This window comes from Vitis riparia, chromosome 1 (genome assembly GCF_004353265.1).
Source record: "Vitis riparia cultivar Riparia Gloire de Montpellier isolate 1030 chromosome 1, EGFV_Vit.rip_1.0, whole genome shotgun sequence".
Classification (NCBI taxonomy): Eukaryota; Viridiplantae; Streptophyta; class Magnoliopsida; order Vitales; family Vitaceae; genus Vitis; species Vitis riparia.
The window spans coordinates 10,211,861-10,235,874 of NC_048431.1; the positions used below are offsets into that span (position 1 = coordinate 10,211,861).

Genomic DNA, 24,014 nt, shown 5'->3' on the forward strand with positions numbered 1-24,014 from the left:
GTGGAATAAGATGCTATACTTTCTTATGCTCTTTTATTTGAGTTATTAATATGGCATATATGATAAATTATCTATCGAGGCTTCTTTAAGATATGTTGTATAATATGACTTTTTTTAGAATCAATGGAGTCTAATTAATATGAAATTCATATCTTTTCTTCTTGTTCATATTTATAGGTTTGAAATCAAGAGCGCGATGTTGATCTTAAGCTTGACGATCAATTCAAATTTTGGGATGTGACAAATCATTTTACTTGATCATCTACACTTCACACTTGTTTTTTTATTATTCTTTTTCTTTTTTTCTTTTTTTCTTTTTTGGGAAAACCTCACACCAAATTAGTTATTGCAAATATGATTGATACTAATTAAATTGACTTTTAGCCTTTCAACTAAACAATTGCTCCTCACCAAGGCTATGTTCCCATCTCGAAGTGTGGCTTCCTCAAATGTAGAGCAAAATTACTTATTTTTAGTCATATTATAAGTCTTCAGTGTTATTATAGCCTTATAGGTACTACACTGAATCATTTTTCATCGCCCCCACTTGTTTAGCATTTGGAGTTTTGCTTACTTGACCCTTAGACATGCTAGGAATAGTACTAGAGTTTCTACCCTCTTTAATATTTAAGATATGATTTTTAAAGTTAGACTCATTTCCTAGCTAATGCACTTGTGTAATCTATTGAATAACGTGTTATAGCACCTACTTTGAGTATTCTTTTTTTCATTTAATGACAAAAGTATATTCTAGACATTTTTTGTTGATTTGCTAATGGTAACGAAACTCAGGATTGTTCACACTAAAAATTAATATTGTATAAGGCTTTAACATTTTACATTCTCTATTTGAATTATCTTATGTATCTCATTCTTCTTTAGGCTTAACACCATCCAAAACCCTTCAAAAATTTGTATTAACCAATAGAGGTGAACATAAAAATTCAATGGCTTTAAACTTTTTCATTTGACATTATATGCAAAAAAAAAAAAAAAAAAAAATCCCTTCTTGAGTTTCCAATGGTGTTTGTTATTTTTATTGATGAAAGGTGGATAACTAATGTAAGAGTCCATACTTTGTGGCTTCATAATCCTCCAAAGAAAAGTGGGGATTGGGAAATAGTTTTGACCCACTATGATACCAATGGAAAATGTGCATTTGATTATATAACTATGTAAAATGAGGTTAATAGATAGAGATTAGATTTATTTATTTATTTAATTTTTTATTGGCCTCCTAGTTAGCTATGATTGATTTTCAACCAACTTTAAATCCAATTTAGAGAATGAGAAACAAAGCTCAACAATTAAGTTCATAATCACACATATTGACAACAAAATTTAGTATGAAAACATTCTTGAAAAAGTCTAATAATAAAATTTAGTGTGAAAACATTCTTCAAAAAGTCTTTCCTTAGTACTAGCCTTATGTTATAAAAAGTAGTCCAATAAATGATATCAAGAGTTACAAAATTTTATTAGATTCATAGTGTGCGCGCATATCATTCATGAGATTTGTGTTTGGCAAAACTTAACACTTATGACTTCATTAATTTTAATTAATATTTATTTTCATTAATCTTAAATAATAAATTTGTTTGTTAAACATGCATCCATATTTAAAATATTGTAAATATATAAGATAATAAAATATATATATATATATATATATATATATATTTACAATAAAAAAAATGGGTTATGGGTGTGGAATCATGATTGTAAAATGTACTCTCAGGCAAATGTAGTAAAAAGGTTTGAGATTAAAAATAAATGAATGATTTTAACTTAATATTTAAATTTATTTTAACTTTAAGTTGTAATATTAAGTTGTTTTATCAAATATGTTTAATCTACTTAATAACTTAAATTAAGTTATTAAATTATTATGTTGATTTACAAAAAATCTTTTAATGGGTGTTTGATAAAATTTAATACTCATTACTTAATAATTTAAGTTGACTTTAAGTTAAATTATTAAGTTAAAATTAATTATTTATTTTTTTACTTTTAAGTATTAAGTAGTAAGATTGTTTCGTAAAATTAACTTAAAATATATATTTTAAATCATCAAATAACATATTTACTCTCATTAATTTTAACTAATATTTATCTCATTGATTTTAACTTATATTTATTTTTATTAATTTTAAGCTATAAATTTATTTATAAAACATCTATATTTAAAATATTGTAGATATATAAGATAATGATAAAATATTTATTATAAAAAATGAGTAATAAATGTGAAATCATAATTCAAAAATTTACTCACACTAGTGTGGGTAAACGAAATAAAAAATATTTGAAATTGAGAATAAACTAATTAGTTTGACTTAATATTTAAAGTTAAAAGTAAATTTAAGTTATAATATTAAGTTATTTTACCAAAAATGTTTAATCTACTTAATAACTTAAAATTAAATTATTAAAACATATTAAGTTATTAAATTGATTTATCAAATATCCTTTTAGTTTGATTCAGATTTGTACATTCTTGATATTCTCTAATGCAACTTGATCAATGGTTGGTTATCTAAGGGAAAGCATTAATATCTCTCCTAAATGCTTCACATAGTGCTACTATATTTTATTTTAACAAGGTACTTTTTATGTAAAAAAAATAATCCTAGAATGGTCACCTTTGGGCCAAGATGATTTTGGATATTTTAAGAAATTAAAAATCAAATTTGAATTTAAAAAATCCAAGGAGACCAATTTGGTCCCAGTATAAAATATGTCCAGCAGAGTGAACAATTGATAATCCAATAGAACCTATTAATCAATCATATCGTATAAAAATGCTTCCAAGTCTCCAATGTGGTTGATTAATCGTCCATAAGAACTGATCAATTAATCCACAAAATCTTAAAAGCCTATTAATGCACCACTTAAAGGAATGATTGACCATCTCCACAAGGGTGACTAAGGTTGTTTTTGGTCTTCTAAAAATTCGATGGAAAATAAGTGAAAGGAAATTAAAAAAAATATATAGAATGGATAAATTATTTTTTTGCTATTTTAAACTTGTTTCACTTAATTTAATTTGAAAATACATAAATTTATAATTGATTTTAATTATATTTGATTTTTTAATATTATTTAAAATAAAATCAAATATGAGAACATTATTTTTCTTAATATTTTTTCTTTTAATTTTTTTAGAGTCAAACATAACATAATTGTGTTAGCCCAAGCTTTTCCTTATCAAGCTTTAATAATAACAAAATAAAGTTAATGATACTAATAGTTCATTAAGCTTATTTTTGAGGATTCTAAAGAATTAATAAGCTATAAGTCAAGTATCAAATAAGGACAATCATGGATAAATGAAGACTTGGACACTTTGAAGGCCTTAGGACCTTGGCTTACATTGGTTACGGTGCCTTAGGGCTAGTTTTAATATTTCACACTTAACCTTTTTAAAATAATCCAAAACATGCCTTGAATTGATTTTATTTTATTTTATTTTTAAATGGATGAATTCATGTTTTATTCAAAAGTGAGGCCTAAATCTCTCCAAAAACATATTTAGAGGGTCTATAAAATTTATGGAAGCATTCTTGTGGTTTCTCAAATTTTATTTAACTTCAAATATTACAAAATTCTCCAATCGATCAAGCTACAAGGGGAATTGGTTGAGCCGATTAGGAATTGGTCAAAGGGGTTTATAGCTCCTAGGGTTGGCATATTGATGTTTAACTAATTGAACTAGTTGCTCGACCGATTAAACCAATTGTTCAACTAGTTAAACCCAAATTGAGCATAACAAGGGTTTTGAGCTTCCTACACACAAATATGAGCTTGGAAGTACATTTATGAATAAGAGAACTTAAGTATTCAATTGCCTACTTACCAAAAATTCTCATTTAAGTCTTGTTGAGTGAATCCAATTTAAACAACTTGCAAATCTATTAGTGCACCTTTGATCCATTCCTAGATTTCTCTTATATCTTGTGAGTTTATCTTGCTATTAAGAATTATAAATTCTTATTTCTTTTGAGGAACTTAAGAGGGATATTTAAGTACGAGCAGTCACTTAAAAAAATAATTATAAAAGTTAATTCAATGGAATATTAAAACCCAAGTGTACAAGGAAAATCTTGGTTTAAATTTTTTGAAGATTAGTGGATTGCTTCTAAAGTTGGATTGAAATTGAAGAGAACGGATGAATTGTTCAACTACTATAAATATCATTTGCAATACCTTCTCCCTTATCCTTCTTTACTTATTGTATTGCATTCATTTCTCACATTAGTCAAAGTTTTGAAGAAGTAACCAACACTCAACTCATATTCTCCCTTACCCCTTCTTGGAGTATATCTAGGTTGCATTGGTGAGACATTACAAATTGTTCCTTCAAGAATGATCGATGGATGATTTTTTTTTTTTTTTGCTCTGATAACAATTATGAACAATCTAACTTTGCACTATCCCATACACAACAATACATCTATATTTACCTCATAATTTAATTTGATGAAAAGTGGCAACTTAAAATTTGATTAAATTTCTTTGATTCATGAACTACACATATAAGTCCTAATGAGGCATTGGAACGTCAAACAATTAATTAGTACATAAATTCCAAGTAACACTAAATAGCTAGCAAATAAATCTTCACGAAGAAGCATTTTAAAAATTCTCACCAATCAAGTATTTTAGGAACATTTAGTACTATAGGTTATAATTTTTCTTTTGAATTTTTTTTTAAAGACCTTATTTAGATTGTAAAGATTAATTAATTGAAAAGACAAATTCTAAAAAGGCAATTTTTATTCTAACCATTTATTAATGACAGTTGTCTCATTTTAATGTAACAAAGGAGAAAAGATCTCAACCTAACTAATCAACAAGTGATTGCTGAAAAAGGTCTCCACCTGTCTACTCAAAGGGTGATTTTATTGGAAATAGTCTCCACCTAACTAATTGAAAAATGGGTATGTAAAACCAAGGTTCAAAATAAAATTTTAATTTTTTTAGGTTTAATGATCCGGATATTCTGTTAAGTACATAGTTAGCATTTTTGTATGGAAGCTCATATTTTCTCATCCATCTCCCACTTTTCACAGCTATGATGTACGAGGGAGGGTTGATTTATGACTTGGAGCATCAAGCAATTTGAAAATAGCGAGCGTGAAGGATATCAAAATGAGGTCGTATCAAAAGTCAGTTCGAAAGGACGTTGTTCCAGCCTCTCTCTGATTTTGGAGACGCCATCTTGGAGATGACCAATATGTGGTCCCGTCCCTTGCCGTCCCTTGCCCTGTCAATCATTGTGCCTTGGAGATTCAGGCCGGCCATATAGGTCCCCTTTCTCCCGCATGTTATCTTAAGTTGGAGCTCAGATCAAGATCATAATCAAGCCAAATGATGTGATGATCTATATAACAGAGATATCTTCAGGGCTATTCTTAATTCTCATCCCAACACCAAGTAAGGCAATTCGAGAGAGAGAGAGAGAGAGAGAGAGAGAGGAAAATGGGAGTGATGGGAACTGTTTCACTGCCTTTTCTGGGAATGGTGATTGTGGTGTTTACTCAAGTTACCAACATGATAGTGAGCAAAATGGCTATGTCCAATGGCCTGAGCTCATTCGTCCTTGTTCTCTACTCTAACGCCATCTCTGCCGTCATCCTTCTCCCCCTTTCCCTTCTCTTCCACAGGTCTTTATCTCTTTTTGTTTTTCATTCCTTCATGCAACTGACACTTTTTATGACGTTTTCTTTTTTTGACTGGTCATTTCCGGCAGGTCTCCAAGGCCTCCACTGACCTTCTCCATTCTCTGCAGATTCTTCTTGCTCGCCCTGATTGGGTTTGTAAAATCCAACAATTTAAACTTATTTATGGAATTCTCATGTGGGTTTTATTTTGGCTAGAAATTTTGGATGGAAATGAACTTCCAAGTGGAGTTCCATTCTGGACAGAGAGAGGCTTGGTGACTTCTGCCTCTTTTTGCTTTGCAGATGTTTTGCTCAAATATTTGGATATGCTGGTGTCCAGTACAGTTCTCCTACACTTGGCTCAGCAATGCTTAACCTCGTTCCAGCCTTCACCTTCATACTTGCCGTCATTTGCAGGTCTTGCTCCTGTTCTTAAGGATTAAAAACACCATCCAATATGCCTTAATTTCTAGGTTACTTCTCAAAAAGAGAAAAAATTAATAAGGATGGTGCTATGATGTTGATATATACATCTATAAGCAAAAAGACCACAAAATTTCAGGTACGAGCTCTGAAATTTTTTTTTTGCAAATAAGATGCCTAAAATTATTCACTACGACCAATCCTGGCTTTCTTTTTCTTTTTCTTTTCTTTTCTAACTTCATGGTGGGATAATTTTCTATCTCTAAGGTTCTTACCATTGTTATTACATGCTTTTGTAGATTATCGATCTTTTTTCGATATTTTGTTTTGCCTTGATATTCAAGACTAAATGAGCTAGATCCAACCCAATTCCAAACCATTTTTTTTAATTTAAATTATGTAATTTATCTTTTTGGTTGGATTTAGACAAAAAATATCGAACCGAATTTAATTTAATTTAATAGTATTGTACTAAATAAATAAATGTCGACCAATAGAATGTATTAATGTCCATTTCATTTTAGATGTTATAGGAAATGATATAACATTAGAATTGATATTACCTTAAAAGAGTTGGCTATTTTGACTTTATGAATAATCAATTTGTCTTTCTTAATTTTTGTTTTTGAGATTTTATTTTGCTATTATGTTTTAAATTACTTCTAGGAGCGTGTTAAATAAGCTATTCTTTTTTTAGTCGTGATGGGTTGTTTGAATAATGATTATTAATTGAAATTTCAATTTCTTCTTGAAATATGCATGAAGTATATCGTTGACTCTTAATTTGATTGTTTACTAGGAAATTACTTTAAAATGTCCTATTGGTTTTTTATTTTATTTTATTTTTGTTTGTATTTTAGAACTTTTGATTCATGTTAATGATTGTTGCATAGAATTATAATTATTAAATTAACCAACTAAAGGGTGATATAAATTTACATATTAACATATTCATCTGCAAAGATTATATATTTTTAGTTAAATAAAGTGTTATTAATAGTTTTTTTATTTGTTAAATGTAGTTTGATCAATAAAAGTAATTAGTGAAATAAATGTTAAATTTATATAATACTCATTAACCCGATCAAATTGAGTATACATTTACTAATATGGGTTTAAGCCAGTTAAAAAAAAAATGGTTGGATTGGGTTTAGACATATGAGTTTGAGTTGATTATCAATCTAACCCATTTGAGTTGCACCCTTGTATTAAAGTTTGAAGAAATTGGATAGGTAAATGTTGTTGTAGAGTATATTGAAAATACTAGGTTTTAAGAAGTAATAAATCATTTTAAAAGGAAAAAAGTAAAAATAATACTATAACTATATAGAAAATATCTAGTTAATTGTTAAAAGCAGTGTGACATTGATTATTGGAAGTGTTTCTAATATTTTTAATATTTAAAATTTTTTTAAAATACTAAAAATGTTTTCTAAAATTATTGTCAAATACACTCTAAAATAAATAATAATAATCCGTTATTTTTTTATAAAATAAACTTCAAATTTGTCTATTGGTTAAAAATTTCCATAATGATTTTTAAATCTAAACAACTTTCTTTATGCTTAATTGTTATCGATGGATGATGCTATACTTGGAGAGATAACAAGATGTGAGAAGAAAAAATTAGAGGGAAGAATAAAGAAGAGAACAAAGGAAAATAAAGGGGACAAAAAAAAAAAAAAAAAAAAAAAGGAGAATTGGAAGGAAAAATAAATTGAGGTTTTCAAGGGCAGGGGTTATTTTTCTGAGTTGGGAATTATTTTGCCTTTCTAACCAAATATGCCATGGTTTGAATTACGAAGTATGAGACTGATACTGATTCAAATGTGTGTTTTTAGGATGGAAAAACTAGAATTGAAAAAATCAAGTAGCCTAGCTAAATCAGTGGGAGCCTTGGTATCAGTTGCAGGGGCATTTGTTGTGACATTCTACAAGGGCCCACCAGTCATGTTCTCATCCTCATTTTCTGACTCATCTAACCAAATTTTCTCATCCCAATCACATTGGGTCCTTGGAGGATTTCTTCTTGCTGATGAATCTTTGTTGGCTTCAATGTGGTACATTTTGCAGGTTAGTTTCCCTTTTTCTTTTGGAGCTGAAATTAAATTCAAAACAAAAAACTCAAATAATATACTTTTCCCCTTGCTTTTGCAGGCCACAATCCTAAAGAAACACCCAGCAGTGCTGACCATAACCTTTTTCTACTGCTTCTTTATTTCTATCATATCTTTGGCAATTTCTCTTGTTGCAGAACAAGACCCTAGCGCTTGGAGGTTAAAACTTGATGTGGGGTTGCTTGCTGTCTTATATTCCGTGAGTAAACAACAAATTCCCTTAATTTTATTACATTTCCAAGCCCAAGGTAGTGCATATCCTCCCCCTTGGAATCAATAAGAATTCAGTGGGGGAATCACATTGCAGAGGATACATATATACCCCATGCCTATTTAGTAACGAAGTTGAATCTTCCGCTACGTAGGCAATTGTTGGAAATGTAATCCGCATCAGCATGTGTACATGGTGCGTGCGGAGGGCCGGACCTCTCTTTTGTTCCATGTTCAAGCCCTTAGGGATAGTATTCGCTTTTGTCATGGGCGTCATCTTTTCAGGGGATGCTCTTCATCTTGGAAGGTATGGTTGATCTAAATCTCCAAACTTATTGTACATTAGTTTTTATTTGTGCCCATTTACATGGCTATGCTATTGCTAATAGATGTGAAACGAATAGCTAAAATTAGGATTGCAATTTGAATGGATTGGTTAGATTAACATCTAACCCAAATCTGATCTGAATTAAGAAACTATTAATACGAACTCAATCCGACTCGACCTCATTCTTCTAAGTTTAGGATAAATTTGAACTGATCAGGTTAAACTTAGGATTGATCTAGTTATATAATTCAAAATTCATCTATAATTTTTTTTTTTTAATTCTATATATTTATATTAAGATTTAAATAATAAATATAACAAAATCTTAAAATGGTATATTATGAAAAATAAAAAATATGTTTATAATTTGATATTTTTTTCTTAAAAAAATAAAAAGAAATAAATATTATTATATAAATAATATAAAATATTAAATTAGTTTGAATAGTTGGAATCTTGACCCAAAACCAACTCAATTCAAGTATTAAAAAACATTGTCCAAATCCATTCAAACATAGAATTGAGTCGAGCCAATTCATCCCAATTGCATCCATAACCGTAGTAGAAATTTGAAAAGTGTGTGTTATTTTGAGCTGGATATTCGTTTTTCTTGGTTGCATTCTGTCTTCTGCTGGAAATGTGAGTGGCATTGTCGTGGAATGTGGTTGCAGTTTGGTGGGAGCAATTATAATTGTAAGTGGATTTTATGCTGTGATGTGGGGAAAGGCAAAAGAGGCAGAAGAAGGTAGGTTAGAATGCAGCCGAAAGGTCCCTCTCTTGCAAAACCAGACAGATGTATCCGTATAGAGAAATAGAAACTAGCATGAATAGTAGGTTTTTATTTTCGTCCCTACTGTATAATCATGTTATGTGCCTTCAACACCCAAGTTGAATAAGATTATCACACCTCGTTGCAAATCAGATTTGGTTCATCAAATTCTGACTCCTATTGTAAATTATTGATTAGAATGGTCAATTCAAGTATAAAGCTTTCATGCATAAATTTTCCCATAAAAAATAACAATTACATTGTGTAGATGCTAATTTTCAAGGAGATTGATATGCGTATTGAATCCGAACTCAAATCCTAGAAGCTTAAACTTTCTAAAATATTGGTAATTCAACATGGTGCTGGAGCTTGGTTTGGCAAGAGACTTGTATTTGAGCCGTTTTTTTGCAATTTGTATTTCTCCTATTTGTTTCGTTAGATATTAACATAAGTTTTTCTACAATAAAAACTTAAATTTTTAGAAAAGTTAGTAATTCAACGCTAACAAACATTGTTTCGTAAAATTGTGTGCATGATCCACTCAAACCCTATTAATTATCTTTTCTTTCTTTTTGGACTATGATAAAAAAATTTTAAAAAAATTTTAGGAAGTAATTTTTTTTTAATACTTATGTTATTTTAATTAATTTTTCAAAAAAAAGAAAAGAAAATCTTTTCCAAAATAAGTCTACCACTTGTATAAAAACCATCTTTAAAAACAAAGTGTGGAATAATAGTTTTCAAAGAACTAGTAGAATTTATTTTGAAAAGATAAAACAATATAGAGAAACAAAAATAAAAATATAACAAAATTATAAAAAGAAGTAAATAAAATAAAATATCATTTTTTTTATTACTCTCCACCAACCACTATAGAATGGAAACAATCTTTCTTTTAATTTCCTTTAAATTCTCTTAATTTTTTTATTAAGCCAATAGATTTCAAATCAACAACACTTAATACATATATTCTATAAAAACCAATCCAATTAATAGTAAAAAGTAAAGGAAATCAAAGCCTATCCAATTAATATTTAAAATCCATGAACCAAAACTTTTTAGGAATGATTTTGATATGTTCCTTCTTTATTCATAACTATATTTCTCTAAACTTTTTTTATAGACCAAATTAATTCCAAATCAAGCAAAATGTAATGTATTGATTCATTAACAAGATTAATGATCTACTCAAATACATATAATATAATAAATTTATGAAAAAAATTAGTTAGAATAATCATGTTCCTCTCTTCTGTAGAGAGCTATATTTTTTTTTCTTAATTTTCTTGATTAAAAAAAATAGATTCCCAATCAAATAAAATTTATAATGCATTTAGGAAATTCCAAGTTTATTTTTTCTAGACAAATGAATTTTAAATCAAATAAGGCTTAATTTTTTGAACTTATTAATGAGTTAAATAATTAGACTCAATAACATAGTTTTAAAAATTGGACCAGACTAGACTGATCGATCACAATTTTGGTTTGGTCTGGCTAATTAAACCAGCCAAGGGTTCAACTAGAATCGAACCAATTGAACCAATGATGAGGGAACCAGATTACTCTACGAGGAGCCAATCCAGCCCATTTGTCATTAAACCTAAGCTTTTAGTTTTACGAGTTAATGATTCTTGCACACTTTTTATACCCTCACAATCCCGACATATTTTTTATTCATTTTTTATGTGGATTAGTTAGTGAGAAGAAAAAATATTTGCAAGTTGGAGAGTTTGAGTTGAGACATTCAAGTGTAAAAATTTAAACTTAACCATTAAGTTATGAAGTTTTTTAATTTTGTTATATTTGCAAATAAAAATATATAACAAAATTGATATTTTTTTTTTCAAATTTTTATTGTATAGAAGTATAATAACACTTTCACATTTATTTTTATAATAATTATATAATATAATTAAAAAATAATATAAATTAATTAATATAATAATTTCAAAATAATAAAATACAAAAGACATGCAAATAAAATTAAATATTATAATTTTTTTCATTTTAAATATATCTTTATATTTAAATATTATAAATGTTCTATTTAATAAAGTTTAAAATATTAATATATTTATATTTCTCTTCATCATTGAATTTGATATGTCAAATATAAAAATGAAATATTATTAAAATTTTTAATTATATATAATTTTAATTTTTTATAATTATTTAAAATTTTATATAATATATAAATTCTAATTTATAATGTTATCGGTTCGACTATAACCATGAATCGATAGTTTTTTTTTGTTCAATCACTTATTCAATTATAAAAACATTGCTCAATGCAAAATAATAATAATAATAATAATAATAATAATTAACACAATTGAGTCTAAAATGAGTTATGACTATTATTCCCCTTTTATGCAATTATTTCTTGATTAAAGAATTAATAATTTATAATTTTATTATAATATTAATATTTATATTTAACTAAAAACTAATTTATTTTTTCATTTATTTGTAATTAAAAAATTATTTTTTATTTTAATAAAAGTTGAGTTAAATTTAAATAATATTATATAAATTAAATAAATAATTTTTTTAGAAAATCAAGATCCGAAAAATAACTCAATTCAAAATAGATTTTTAGTCTTTCCCAAACCCGATGTTTTAAAAAAGTATCAAAAAACCGTTATTATTATTATTTTTTCTGTTTTTTTAAGTTAAAACCAATTTTTAAAAACAATTTTAAAAACAACAGTAGCAACGAAGCTAAAATTGGTATTTTGGAACAAATAAATTTTCGATGTCCAAAGATAATATGACGTGGATGAGATTTTCGAATGGCGGGGATGAATTAAAGACGGGATCTCTGATCTCTGACTTTGGGTTTGAATAGAGATTCCTAGGTGTAGGGTGGGTTGCGTCTTTGGGAGAATAAGACAGAGTGGTGACTGGTGAAGGCCCAAGGGGCGAGTGGGTTGCTGAGGAAGGATGGGGATGAAGGGCGCAGCAGCGTATGCTGGGATGGTGATGGCAGAGTTTGCGCAGGTGGGTCTGATGATTGCTAGCAAAGCCGCCATATCAAGTGGTATGCCCAACTTGGTCTTCATTCTCTACTCCAATACACTCGCCTCCCTTATTCTCCTCCCTTCTTGCCTGCTCTTCCACAGGTTCTCTCTCTGTCTCTCTCTCTCTCCCTTTTTTTCTTTCTCTTCCCATTCCTCTTGGAATACCAATCATAAACGACAACAATTCATCTAATTTTTGGCAGATCACCGCGTCCTCAACTCACCTTCTCACTTCTCAGCGGATTCTTCTTGCTTGCCCTACTTGGGTAGTCCTTAATCCTATCTATTTTAAGCTTGCAACTGAAATTGTATACTGGGGTTGTTTTGGTTGATCCGTTTTTTGACAGCTTTTTTGCGCAGATATTTGGGTATGCTGGTATTCAGTATAGCTCTGCTACGCTTGGGACAGCGATGCTCAACCTCGTCCCAGGTTTTACCTTCATACTTGCCATCATTTTCAGGTTCTCCTAGCTTTCCACTCACGCTCTCTCATTTGGCACACTATAATCACCCTCTCTAGTAAATATTAAGAATCCTAATTGCCATTCTCTTTGGTCTTGGTGGGTATAATTTCTGGCTACTTTGTGGAACTTATTATCTCAGGATAGCAAAACATGGGTTTAGTGATGAGTTTAATGTTTCTCCACTAAAAGAGGGGTGATTTGGGATATCCTGCAAATAGTGGGTCCATGCTTACAGTTTTGTTCTTACAATCTTTTCAGCATTGTAAAGGTGGGTTCTGTTGATTTGAAAAGTTTTGTTTTTTGGATTTTGTTTGAGTTTTTCTTAAAATTTACTCGTTGGATCTTTCATCATATCAGAGCGGGCTTCCATTTATTCATTGTTCAGTGACCAGTATACTGTGGAGTTAACAATAACCTTAGAACCCGGTCATGAAAAATTAACTCTATGTGATGATCATTCATCCATCAGACCTAATTCCCTTTAACAAGTTTTTAGTCAAATGTTGGTAACAGGGTATCTGTGTAGGCACTTTGGAAGATCTGTGAGTTCTGCCCATGCATTCTTTTAGTATTCAACTTCAGAGAACTCAATCCATTGACAATGTTTGGGACCTACCTGACTATGAAAGGAAATCTTTGAAAGAAGTTAGATTCAGAGAATTATTTGGGCTAAATTCAAACTTTTAAAAGGCATACCCAGTGGTAGAAGTTATTCAGGCTAGAACCTACTGGTTGGTGAGTATTGAGCCTCTGTTTCTCAAGTAAAATTCCATTCCTCTAATGTGAATTGATTGGTCTACAGTTACAACATGGAGTGATGAGGCCCATTGATTTCTGGTGTCTTCAATGCCTTGATAATGCTGTGGGATATTCACAATCTCCATCTTTTGCACCCCCTCCATAAGAATACATGGAAAAAACACTCAGACAACAAATACAACTTCAATTACCATTCATAGGTTAACATCTACATTAAGAATTTTTGTTAGAGATCATTGTGGCTGTCTGCTTGATGGTATATATTTGACTATGGAAGCAGACTCAACAAGAAAGTATGAATATTTAGCCTTGAGGGAAGTACTTGGGGTGTTTATGGTTCTTATTGCATCCCTAATAACTCTCTTGTTATTTAGTCTTCTTCCTTGGTTCCTTGGGAAGATCACTGGAATCATAGACCATGTTTGGGAACTATTCTCAAGAACATATTTTTTTTTTTCTTTTGAGAATAGAAAAACATGAAAATACATTTAGTTGTCAATTGTTTCCAAATCAAGTTTTTGAGAATTGTTCTAAAAACAGGTTGTTTTTAGAAAACATGTTTGATTGTTTTAGATTGTTTTCACTTGTGTTTTGGGAATGGTTTTGAAAACATTCTAAACAAACCCATGGCATCTGTTCTTGAGATCAAGGCAAGGAATGTTTGAGGAATTCATGGTGCTACAAATTGGGTGGTTTTTATTTTTATTTATTTATTTATTTTTATCTTTATAACCAAAAATCTGTCCACCTTAATGGTTTCTCCTATTCCAGCTTGTTCAGGATCTATTCTGTTGGTTTCTTTGCCCTTTCAAGAAATTGATGTTTTAAATCTGAACTGCAGTCAGCTTATGGTGTACAATTTTGTCACAGCAACAGACTGATAACACTCTTTGAAATGAACTATTTACTGCTATATATGGCTCAAAATTGATTCAAATGATTTCTTTCAGGATGGAAAGACTAGATTGGAGAGGCAGTAGCATAGCAAAATCCATGGGAACTGTAGTGTCAATTGCTGGGGCATTCATCGTGACTTTCTACAAGGGTTCTCCAATTCTGATGACACCCTCACCTTCCAACTTTCCTGATCAACTTTTTCTCTCACAACAATCAAACTGGGTCTTTGGAGGATTGCTCCTTGCTGCTGATTGTGTGATGTCCTCAGCATGGCTTATTCTACAGGTGAAATTCATGACAACCCCTTGCAGAAAGTGGAAAGCAGTTGCAAGATAAACAAGTCATGATTTTTTTTTAAATGTTTCTAGGCGTCAATTCTGAAGAAATACCCAGCAGAGCTGATTATAAACTTTTATTACTGCTTCTTTGTTGCCATTCAATCTGCGGCAGCCTCTCTGATTATGGAAAGAGGCCCAGGTGCTTGGAGCTTAAAACCTAGTACAAGGTTCATTGCTGTGATGTATTCAGTAAGCAGATAAAAAATCCCACTGTTTGTTTGATTTCAACATCTAAAGATGGTGAAAGTCATGAAGTTATTTTATGGGCATGAGTTTCATCATTTCTTTCAAACCTCGATTATATGGCCCACTAAAATCCAGTCCTTTTGTTTTGCGGGGCAATAAAACCAACTGCTACACGGTCAATGTGTTAGTGGACTGTGAAAATGGATATGAAGGATGATGTTCCTCAAGGTCACAATTATTTCACTCACTGGATATTCATCTTCTGTAGTGCCCATCTGTTGACTTAACTTTGATGTGTAATAATGTAGGGAGTGTTTGGCTATGTGTTTCAAGTTGGCGCTATTACATGGTGTGTTCACCAGAAAGGACCTGTCTTTGTTGCCATGTTCAAGCCAGTGGGTATTGTTGTTGCAGTTGCCATGGGTGTTATCTTCTTAGGAGATACTTTCTATATGGGAAGGTAAAGTTTATATATTACACAAGCTTTTTTCTCTGACAATGGTAATGTATTGTTGATTGATTATGTGTTCAGGAATTTCTCATTTAAAATTATTCCTAGTATTTTTCTCTTATTTTATTACAGAGTGCAGGAGATATCAGTCATTATTGTATTTTAAATTTGTGCAGTTTGATTGGAGCAACTGTAATTGTTATTGGGTTTTATTCTGTGATGTGGGGAAAAGCCAAGGAAGAGAAGATTGATGAGGACATTGGGGTGAGGAGCTTGGAATCAACTAGCCAGAAGGCCCCTCTCTTGCAGAACTATATTGAAGGTCCCTCACTTCCCAAACAAAATTGAAGAAATGAACTCTTTGTATGGTAAATGAAGGGCCCTATCCTTGCCAAAAAAGAAGGTAATCTCCATTTATTTTATCTGGACAAAGAATTAACAAGTGAACCACTCTAGGAAACCTGGTGCTGCATTATTTTCAGATGGGCTTTGGTTTTACCTACAGGTCTCTTGCTTATTGGAAAATCCAATGGCCCAGACCAATGCTGGAAAATGGCTTGAGTGAAACCAACTCAATTCTAATATTTGTCGTTGACCCAGTTATTTGGCTAGGTTAGCATACACTTCATTGGAACATTGGAACTCACTAGAGCCCATTTCACATTCAAAGGCCAAAAACCAATTCTAAGTCTAGTTACAAACGTGGATCTTATTCCCTAACAGTGTATACCATTTCTCAAAGTCTGTTGGAAACTTGGTTCTTGCTTTTTTTAAATAATTCTTCATGGGACACTATAATTAAAATTGTGCTAATATCCTTTCGAACTGTCATATATCCTTTTGAACTACCAAAGGTGATATAATTTGTTGGTCATTCAAATACTATTTTTTTTTTTTTTTTTTGGTTGGGTTTGAATCGATCCCTTGATGCATTCTTATGTCAATGCGCTTACTTGGATAGTCTTCCTTTTTAGTGAAATGTATGAGGCATTATAAATATATATATATATATATTTCTCAAAGTCTGTTGGAAACTTGGTTCTTGGTTCTTTTAAATAATTCTTCAAGGGACACTATAATTAAAATTGTGCTAATTTGATCAGGCATCTATGCAGGTGGCGGCTGATTACAACTGTCATATATCCTTTTGAACTACCAAAGGTGATATAATTTGTTGGTCATTCAAATACTATTTTTCTTTTTTCTTTTTTGGTTGGGTTTGAATCCCTTGATGTATTCTTATGTCAATGCGTTTACTTGGATAGTCTTCCTTTTTTAGTGAAATGTACGAGGCATTATAAATAAATATATACATTTGACATTTTTCATGATAATTTTTTCTATTTCTATGGTGTTGGCATTAATATTAGCAGGCAGTGGCCTGAAGGGTGGAAGGAGTCCATGTATGGAGTCTATGATGTGGCATGAACGTGTTCTTTTCCATGTAGTGTGAACCAATGGAGTCATAGACATGGGGGGCACGTCCAAGAACTGGCCCTGCTTAAAAGTATTGAGTTTCCTTTGCTCCACATTCCATAGGCAAATAGCCTCCTAAACCAGGCATTGGTTGATATATATACTCTTCTTTCTCATACAAAGCATTGACAAACCCAGTGGGACTATACAATACAAAATATCTTCTCCATTTCCTTGAGTTTCTTTAGCATCTTAAATGGAACGAGGCGAGCTTAGTGGCTAGCTTGGATGCTTCATGAAAACCGAAGAATGATGTACTCAAATTTGTTGAAAATTTTCTATTGTTATGCCCTTTGAGCTTCTTACTGGCTAGCCCCACGATCGGCAGTATGTTACATTTTTCCAATATATAAAACTAGTTTGAGGATAATGTGCACGCGTGCCAGGCGGGCGTACATGGACTAGGTATATTGTTTTCCAGGAAGAAACAGATACCTCCTTTGACTGCCCTCTTGAATTTGAATGCTGACTTAGGAAATGATGTGATGTCTATGGCCCTATCTAAATCTTGTTTCAGCATCCTTTCTCTTCACATTTTTTATTTTAAGTTCACAAATGTTGATTGAAGGAAGACAAATTTGAGAAGACTTAAAAAAAATGTAAATGTTATATATATATATATCTTAAATCATTATTTTTAATCTGATAAGAAAAACAGATGCGATGATTTGTATTTCGGTCTTTTCCTCCCGTTTGAAGGAGTTTCTTATGTGGTATAGAATAAGAAGTGTTTGAAGGTTAAATGTAATATGAAGACATTTCATAATTTAGTTAAAATTTTTAATAAAAATATCTCTAAAATAAAATCATTTACACCTAAGTGAAATCAACCAGCTGACCCTTTGAACCCCAGAAATTGGTGATATGTATATATGAACAGTTGAAAAAAAAAAAAGAAATTGTCATAATGTACATTTAGCCGTGGAACGGCTACCAAGCCATCTGGCCCCTCATAGTTTCTGCAATTCATCCAGCTTGTTTGGTATCAGCATAAAACTACAAGGCAGCTGGCTTTTCTTCTAGTTTAATACATATATTCTGAGTCATTTATAGGCTTCTTGGTTAATCATGAAAAGAACAAGAAATCTAATAAAACGAAAGTGGCTTAAGATCAATAACTTCGATTAAATTATGTGATACATATCTGTGGTTGATATTTGATATAACACCATAAAAAGTGAGAGTAAGATAGTGGGTGGCAATGTTGGTCATGACCCTAGTTGATTACCCATTGACCTGTTGGGTAAGTTTTCTTGTTGCCGAAGCCGGGTCCAGCCAAAACCTCACCTGGGTCCTGGGATATTGCATCTCCCTCAAGTCTACAGTTGATGAGGAGTTAGGTACAGATGGGAGAGCCAAAATGATATACAATTCTCCCCAAGAGGAGAACAAATGCCAGAGGCTAGGGTTTCTAGTTTTTTACATGGTGGGAGTGACATGGCCCCAAAACTGAATTTGATATTTGTTTCTTGGTGGGGTCTTTTTGAATGTAAACCACAAAGAGCCTCCACGAAAGATTACAAGATTTGGGGGTGTGGGTCATGGTATTAATAATAGAAAATTGATAAGAAATTATGTAAATAAAAGGGAAAGCGACTAAAAGTTGAAGATGTGCCTTAAGTTTTGCCCGAAATGATACCCATTATCATTATATAATAAGACTTATGCACGTCAGCTATCTCCTTTTGTTTATGGTTTGGGACACCCAGAGTAGTTTTTTCCACATCACAGGTAGCTTCAGCGCTACCTGAAAGGTTATCACAGGCCTTCTCTCATTCTCTCTCTCCCCATGTAAGAAACTCGTTGCTTCTCCATAAATACTAATACTCACTCTCTTTCTCTCTCTATCTATATTCAGTGTGAATAAGATATAGAGAGAGAAGGAGAGATGGAGGTGCGAATGAGGCTATGGGAAGTAATACCATTTTCAGTGATGGTGTTGATGGAAGGTTGCACAGTGGGGCTGACAATTATGACCAAGACAGTGATGGCGAAGGGGATGAGCCAATTCGTCTTCGTGGTTTATTCCAATGCTCTTTCCTCTATCATTCTCCTTCCTTATTCCCTCATGTTTCGAAGGTCTACTTCTTTTTCTTGAGGCAAGCCAGTTGCCATAACTGTTGATTTATTAGTTATTAACACTTCATCTTCTTTTTATTTGCAGGACGCAGCAGTCCTTCTTCACCTTCCCTCTCCTCACTAGATTTTTCTTCCTCGGGCTTACAGGGTATGTTCCTCTTTCTCTCTTTCTTTAACGAACACACTCGCACAGCCTCTCTCCCACACACACAAGGATACACACACTGATCAATCTCTCGCTCACGTCACATCCACGCAAACTGAGGAGTTGTTCAGGAATCAGGACACTATCTCGGACAAACTAACCCGTGATCCAGGTGTTCTGTTGATACCGGCCGCGTGGAGCTCCATTCATATTAGATGTCACTTCAGTGTATGACCCGACAGCACACGGATGGACCAGTGGTCCAGGTGTCCATTTAATATTGGAGCTCCATCAAACTTCTGTTGGAGTTCAGCACTAGCATAGCTTTTTTACACTTAATAATTATATTTTAGAAATATTTGAAAATAGAAAAAAATAAAAAAATAAAAAATAGATTTAAATTAATAAATTAATTTTTTGCAAATTTATTATACTTATTTTAATTTCTTTGTGTAAAGAGTAAATAATTTCAAACTTAATTAATTATATTTATTTTTTTTCTTATTTTTATAATAAAATTAAATATGATAGAATCATTATTTTTATTTTTATTTTTCATACATTATATTTGATTCTCAAAAAATTTGAAGCAATAAATTATTTTTATATATTATCTTAAACTCATTTCACATCTTTTAAGTCATCAATAAAAAAATTAAATAATTTAAAGATATATAAAATTTTGATTTGTTTTAATTATATTTAATTTTCTTTGATATTTTTTTGTAAAACCATCAAAGATAATCTTAATATTTTTCATAACTAAACTAATATTTTTCGGAAATAAAACATAGCCTCAAATAGTCTATAACTCCCTTGAGCAGTATTTAATTGCAACTTTTAAATACTTGCTTCATTTTAAGTGTTAAGAAGAGCCAAAGAAAAGTATTTGATTGGTTCATTTGAAAATCTTAAGGCAGGGCCATTAGTATACAAAGGCTGGCTTTATTTTAAGTGTTAAGAAGAGCCAAAAAAAAGTATTTGATTGGTTCATTTGAAAATCTTAAGGCAGGGCCATTAGTATACAAAGGCTGGCTTTATTTTAAGTGTTAAGAAGAGCCAAAAAAAAAAGTATTTGATTGGTTCATTTGAAAATCTTAAGGCAGGGCCATTAGTATACAAAGGCTGGCTTTATTTTAAGTGTTAAGAACAGTTGGCCGACGGAGCGATCAGTTTTTTGACGTACTTGACGGGGCGCCTAAACTTAAGGTTTTGGTGCATTAGTTTATGTGCCTGGAAGGATAATTCAAATTGACTGTTTGTGCCTGTTGCAGGATAACCATAGCTCAGATTTTTGCCTTCACTGGCCTAAGCTACAGCTCACCCATTCTTGCATGTGGAATGGGCAACTTGATCCCTGCATTTTCTTTTGTGCTTGCTATTATTCTCAGGTTAATTTTCCTTAACACCCGTTTCTTATTTTGAATCTCTATTTTGATTATGCCCATAAAGGGAAAAAGAATGAGAAAATTGTCTGGATTATGGTGAGCTGCATCAACACTGGTTTAGGAATCAATATTTTAATGGGATGTGGCCTAATTAACAAGTGGACCATATTTTGGATTGGACCTCTAATATGGTAGTCATGAACCTTTTGATGGTTGCTAGATATTTTTAAAAATTAGGCCTTTTTTGTTTTTGGTTTCTTTTAAACGGGGCCTGCTGCAGAGTTGGTGAGAGGTTGGAATGATCAATGGTGATCAATGTCTACCAGTTCATATAGAGAAGCTCAAAGAAGCCCAAAAGTGAAAATTATTGATGAGCTTCGGCCTGGATAAATATGGAGAAATGATCACTTCTCCCCATCGATCCATACGAAGCTCAAGTTGGTCGAAAATGATCAGTTCCCTATATGCTTGTTTGGATTCTTTTTCCCACCGGTTCTAGCGAAATAAAATTGGAGAAATACCTTAGTGAATCTATTCAGGAAACCTGGTATTATTCATCATTCTTTCTCAGGGCATGGTATATTGATTCAGTTTGACTGTTTTAGGACAACAAAGCTGGATTGGAGAGTAACAAGTGGCCAAGCCAAAATCATTGGTACCTTTATATCCATCAGTGGAGGAACTCTAATGATTCTTTACAAGGGTCCACTTGTCAGGAAAACAGCATTTTCTGCACCTTTCCATCATCTCGAACTCATTCCTCGACATTTCATCTTCTCCTCAACACCAGAATACTGGGCTCTTGGAGGCATTGTGCTTGCAGTCGCTTCTTTATCTGCTTCAGTATGGGGCATAATCCAGGTATAATTCTTTGACGTCATACACTCATTGTTTAGTTTCTTGGGAAAGATATGGAGACTCAAAATTTCCTTTTATTTGATCAGGTGGGCACTGTCAAACAATATCCAGAACCGATAACCATAGCCGCTTTATATACTTCAATGGGGACAATCCAAAGTGCAATTGTGGCTTTTGTTGCAGAGAGAAATCTAAGTGCTTGGAAGTTGGAGCTCAACATGGAGCTCCTTCTCATTTTTCTATCAGTAAGCACATACCAAACTTGAATTTTATACATATGCATCACTCTAAAGGGTTTCAATGACCTTACTGATTTAGACATTTGGTGCATTAATAGGCAATTTTTGGGAGTGCAATTCGTTGCAGTGTTCATATATGGTGCATGCACAACAAGGGCCCTTTTTATGTGCCCATGTTCAAGCCATTCGGGATTATCATTGCATCTATTGCTAGTGTAATCTTCTTTGGAGACAGTCTTCATTATGGAAGGTAAAAGACCTCAGTTTTCACACTCACCAACTGGCTAGCTAGTAAGGTCCTCAATAAACATTATACTATTTTCTTAAAATTACTACGAATAGAAAGGAAAAAAAATGGGAGCTTTTGTCTCAATCTCATATTCGGTTTCATTATTTCGTTACCCTTTTCCTACCAAATCCCAGCAATCTAACTGGGGATTATAAGGAGGTTAGGCTTTAGTGCTGGTAGCTACTTCTAAGGCACTCCCCTTATATATAATAAGAATACACAGTTCAATCTACTAGCTCTCTAATGCAGACAAAGTTTTTGACCTTTTTGTATGTCATATAAGAGTTTAGCTGTTCTTGATGAAATGAACAAAATGGTAGTGGAAAATCTCTCTTGAGAGCCATAGTTTTAATTTTTTATCGTGAGTTTCTCCATTTGAAATTGCAGGTTTCCAGTGAGATCCCATGACAATTGTGGCAAATTCTGCATAGGTTGTCTATTATTTTCATGCAAAACCTTTGAGCACACATAATTTGTATTTCATGATAGCAAAAATTTCACTTTCCTTTTGGAAAATCAATCTAAACAATAGAGTTCCAGGCATGATCATTTGACTTGTTATTGTCAATATAACTAACTATTAATCATATGAATGCAGTGTCATAGGAGCATACATAATTGGAATAGGGTATTATACTCTGATGTGGGGACAAATCAGAGAAGATGACATGAAGGCAGGCTGTGAAGGCATCGATTCTTCTGAGCAGAAGGTCCCTCTATTGCAAGAAGAGGAGCAAGTATAGAATCTTACTGGCTGCTATCAGAAACTTAGGAGACAAAGGTTTCCTGAATTAGAAGCTTTCACAAGTATGCATTCTGATATGTCATTAATAGTTGTTATAATCGATGTTTGAAATGCTAATCTAATCCTTATTTTGTCTTTTGTTTTCTTGATTTTGTGTTAGCCAGAGATTGGAGGCAGATTCATTGTGCTTTGCAAATTGGTTGTGGGAAAACATGTATTTTGTGTTAATAGATTGGGAACAGGACTTGCTGTATATATTTGCATTCAAAGAGGTAGGGTTTTGGGGTTGTGTTTGTATTATATCAGAGATAGAGAGAATGTAATTAAACTGTACTTGCAACAGTTTTTTTCAATGCAAGGAGACTCCTTTGATTTTCCTTTCTTTTAGCTGACTTCCAATTACTTACTAAAATATTTATTTACTGTTAGGAAGTGATCCTTGCAATTCCCCATAATAAAATTATTTCTTGCTTCTCCAATATGCTAGTCCATGTTTTGATAAGAAAAAAATGCAAAATCAAATAAAGTATCATTTCGACTTGCCTTACTCTATAGTCGACACACACATATCAATATAATGCTTTCAAAGAGGGTTCACTACCAAATCCATTTATACTAAAAAGTGAGATCAATCATAATGTGTAGCATAGGCAATTGATTTCCATTACTTTATACCTTGGTCTCATTTTTGGTACTTCAATCCCACTATTTATACTCTCATCCAATGACTTAAATTTCATTATATACTTTTAAGGATCAGAATTATAAATTCGATAGATACTAACTTGGCATCCAAGCATGTTCCTAAGTATCTATTATTACTTATATTTATTAGAAGAGATTGGAATGAGGTAGTAGCATTAGCTTTAATTAGCACTAATGGCTAGTACAATAATATGTAATATTATTTATTTTGGATGCTTAAGAAATAATGTCATGCTCATTGATTTAGAAAAAGAAAATCAAACTAGTCTATGTCATGCTTTATAATATGAAAAACTAAGAAGAAAATTTTGGTTTATTTTCAAGTGATGGATAAATTTATTAAGGTTAAACAAGAACAAGTATTACATTTTAAGTGAGCATAGAAGTAAAACTTCTCCAGCTCACACAAGTTTCAACTTATATAATGATATATATAGTATTGATGGAGGGTTTTAATAGAATAGG

At 31.8% G+C, this 24,014-nt stretch overlaps 3 protein-coding genes across 6 annotated transcripts; all 3 read left to right on the forward strand.

The window, feature by feature from the left end:
- Positions 1-5,316: 5,316 nt before the first annotated feature.
- Positions 5,317-9,662, forward strand: LOC117921835 (WAT1-related protein At5g40240-like). Its single transcript, XM_034839793.1, has 7 exons — positions 5,317-5,666; positions 5,753-5,815; positions 5,967-6,080; positions 7,928-8,159; positions 8,244-8,402; positions 8,569-8,720; positions 9,413-9,662. The coding sequence occupies exons 1-7, from the start codon at positions 5,482-5,484 to the stop codon at positions 9,546-9,548; spliced, it is 1,041 nt and encodes a 346-aa protein (XP_034695684.1). The 5' UTR covers positions 5,317-5,481; the 3' UTR covers positions 9,549-9,662.
- A 2,701-nt stretch (positions 9,663-12,363) lies between these two features.
- Positions 12,364-16,959, forward strand: LOC117924985 (WAT1-related protein At3g28050-like). 3 transcript variants are annotated; one of them, XM_034843761.1, is made up of 8 exons: positions 12,365-12,632; positions 12,734-12,796; positions 12,878-12,991; positions 14,704-14,935; positions 15,019-15,177; positions 15,483-15,634; positions 15,802-16,028; positions 16,729-16,959. In XM_034843761.1, the coding sequence occupies exons 1-7, from the start codon at positions 12,454-12,456 to the stop codon at positions 15,971-15,973; spliced, it is 1,071 nt and encodes a 356-aa protein (XP_034699652.1). In that variant the 5' UTR covers positions 12,365-12,453; the 3' UTR covers positions 15,974-16,028; positions 16,729-16,959. The 3 variants fall into 3 exon arrangements, with proteins under 3 accessions (XP_034699658.1, XP_034699652.1, XP_034699644.1); XM_034843753.1 differs by having other exon boundaries at positions 12,366-12,632; positions 16,741-16,959; XM_034843767.1 differs by lacking the exon at positions 16,729-16,959 and having other exon boundaries at positions 12,364-12,632; positions 15,019-15,127; positions 15,802-15,969.
- A 1,829-nt stretch (positions 16,960-18,788) lies between these two features.
- Positions 18,789-23,226, forward strand: LOC117912009 (WAT1-related protein At1g70260-like). 2 transcript variants are annotated; one of them, XM_034826424.1, is made up of 8 exons: positions 18,789-19,180; positions 19,266-19,328; positions 20,600-20,716; positions 21,319-21,574; positions 21,658-21,816; positions 21,909-22,060; positions 22,698-22,906; positions 23,005-23,226. In XM_034826424.1, the coding sequence occupies exons 1-7, from the start codon at positions 18,990-18,992 to the stop codon at positions 22,840-22,842; spliced, it is 1,083 nt and encodes a 360-aa protein (XP_034682315.1). In that variant the 5' UTR covers positions 18,789-18,989; the 3' UTR covers positions 22,843-22,906; positions 23,005-23,226. The 2 variants fall into 2 exon arrangements, with proteins under 2 accessions (XP_034682315.1, XP_034682306.1); XM_034826415.1 differs by having other exon boundaries at positions 23,009-23,226.
- The last annotated feature ends 788 nt before the right edge of the window (positions 23,227-24,014 follow it).

Coding starts and splice junctions, on each gene's coding strand:
- LOC117921835 (XM_034839793.1), top strand. CDS start 5,482: ATGGGAGTGATGGGAACTGTTTCACTGCCTTTTCTGGGAATGGTGATT. Junction 6,081..7,927: donor ATACTTGCCGTCATTTGCAG/GTCTTGCTCCTG, acceptor GTGTGTTTTTAG/GATGGAAAAACTAGAATTGA. Junction 8,160..8,243: donor CAATGTGGTACATTTTGCAG/GTTAGTTTCCCT, acceptor TTGCTTTTGCAG/GCCACAATCCTAAAGAAACA.
- LOC117924985 (XM_034843761.1), top strand. CDS start 12,454: ATGGGGATGAAGGGCGCAGCAGCGTATGCTGGGATGGTGATGGCAGAG. Junction 12,797..12,877: donor TTCTTGCTTGCCCTACTTGG/GTAGTCCTTAAT, acceptor GTTTTTTGACAG/CTTTTTTGCGCAGATATTTG. Junction 12,992..14,703: donor ATACTTGCCATCATTTTCAG/GTTCTCCTAGCT, acceptor GATTTCTTTCAG/GATGGAAAGACTAGATTGGA.
- LOC117912009 (XM_034826424.1), top strand. CDS start 18,990: ATGGAGGTGCGAATGAGGCTATGGGAAGTAATACCATTTTCAGTGATG. Junction 19,329..20,599: donor TTCTTCCTCGGGCTTACAGG/GTATGTTCCTCT, acceptor TGCCTGTTGCAG/GATAACCATAGCTCAGATTT. Junction 22,061..22,697: donor GACAGTCTTCATTATGGAAG/GTAAAAGACCTC, acceptor ATATGAATGCAG/TGTCATAGGAGCATACATAA.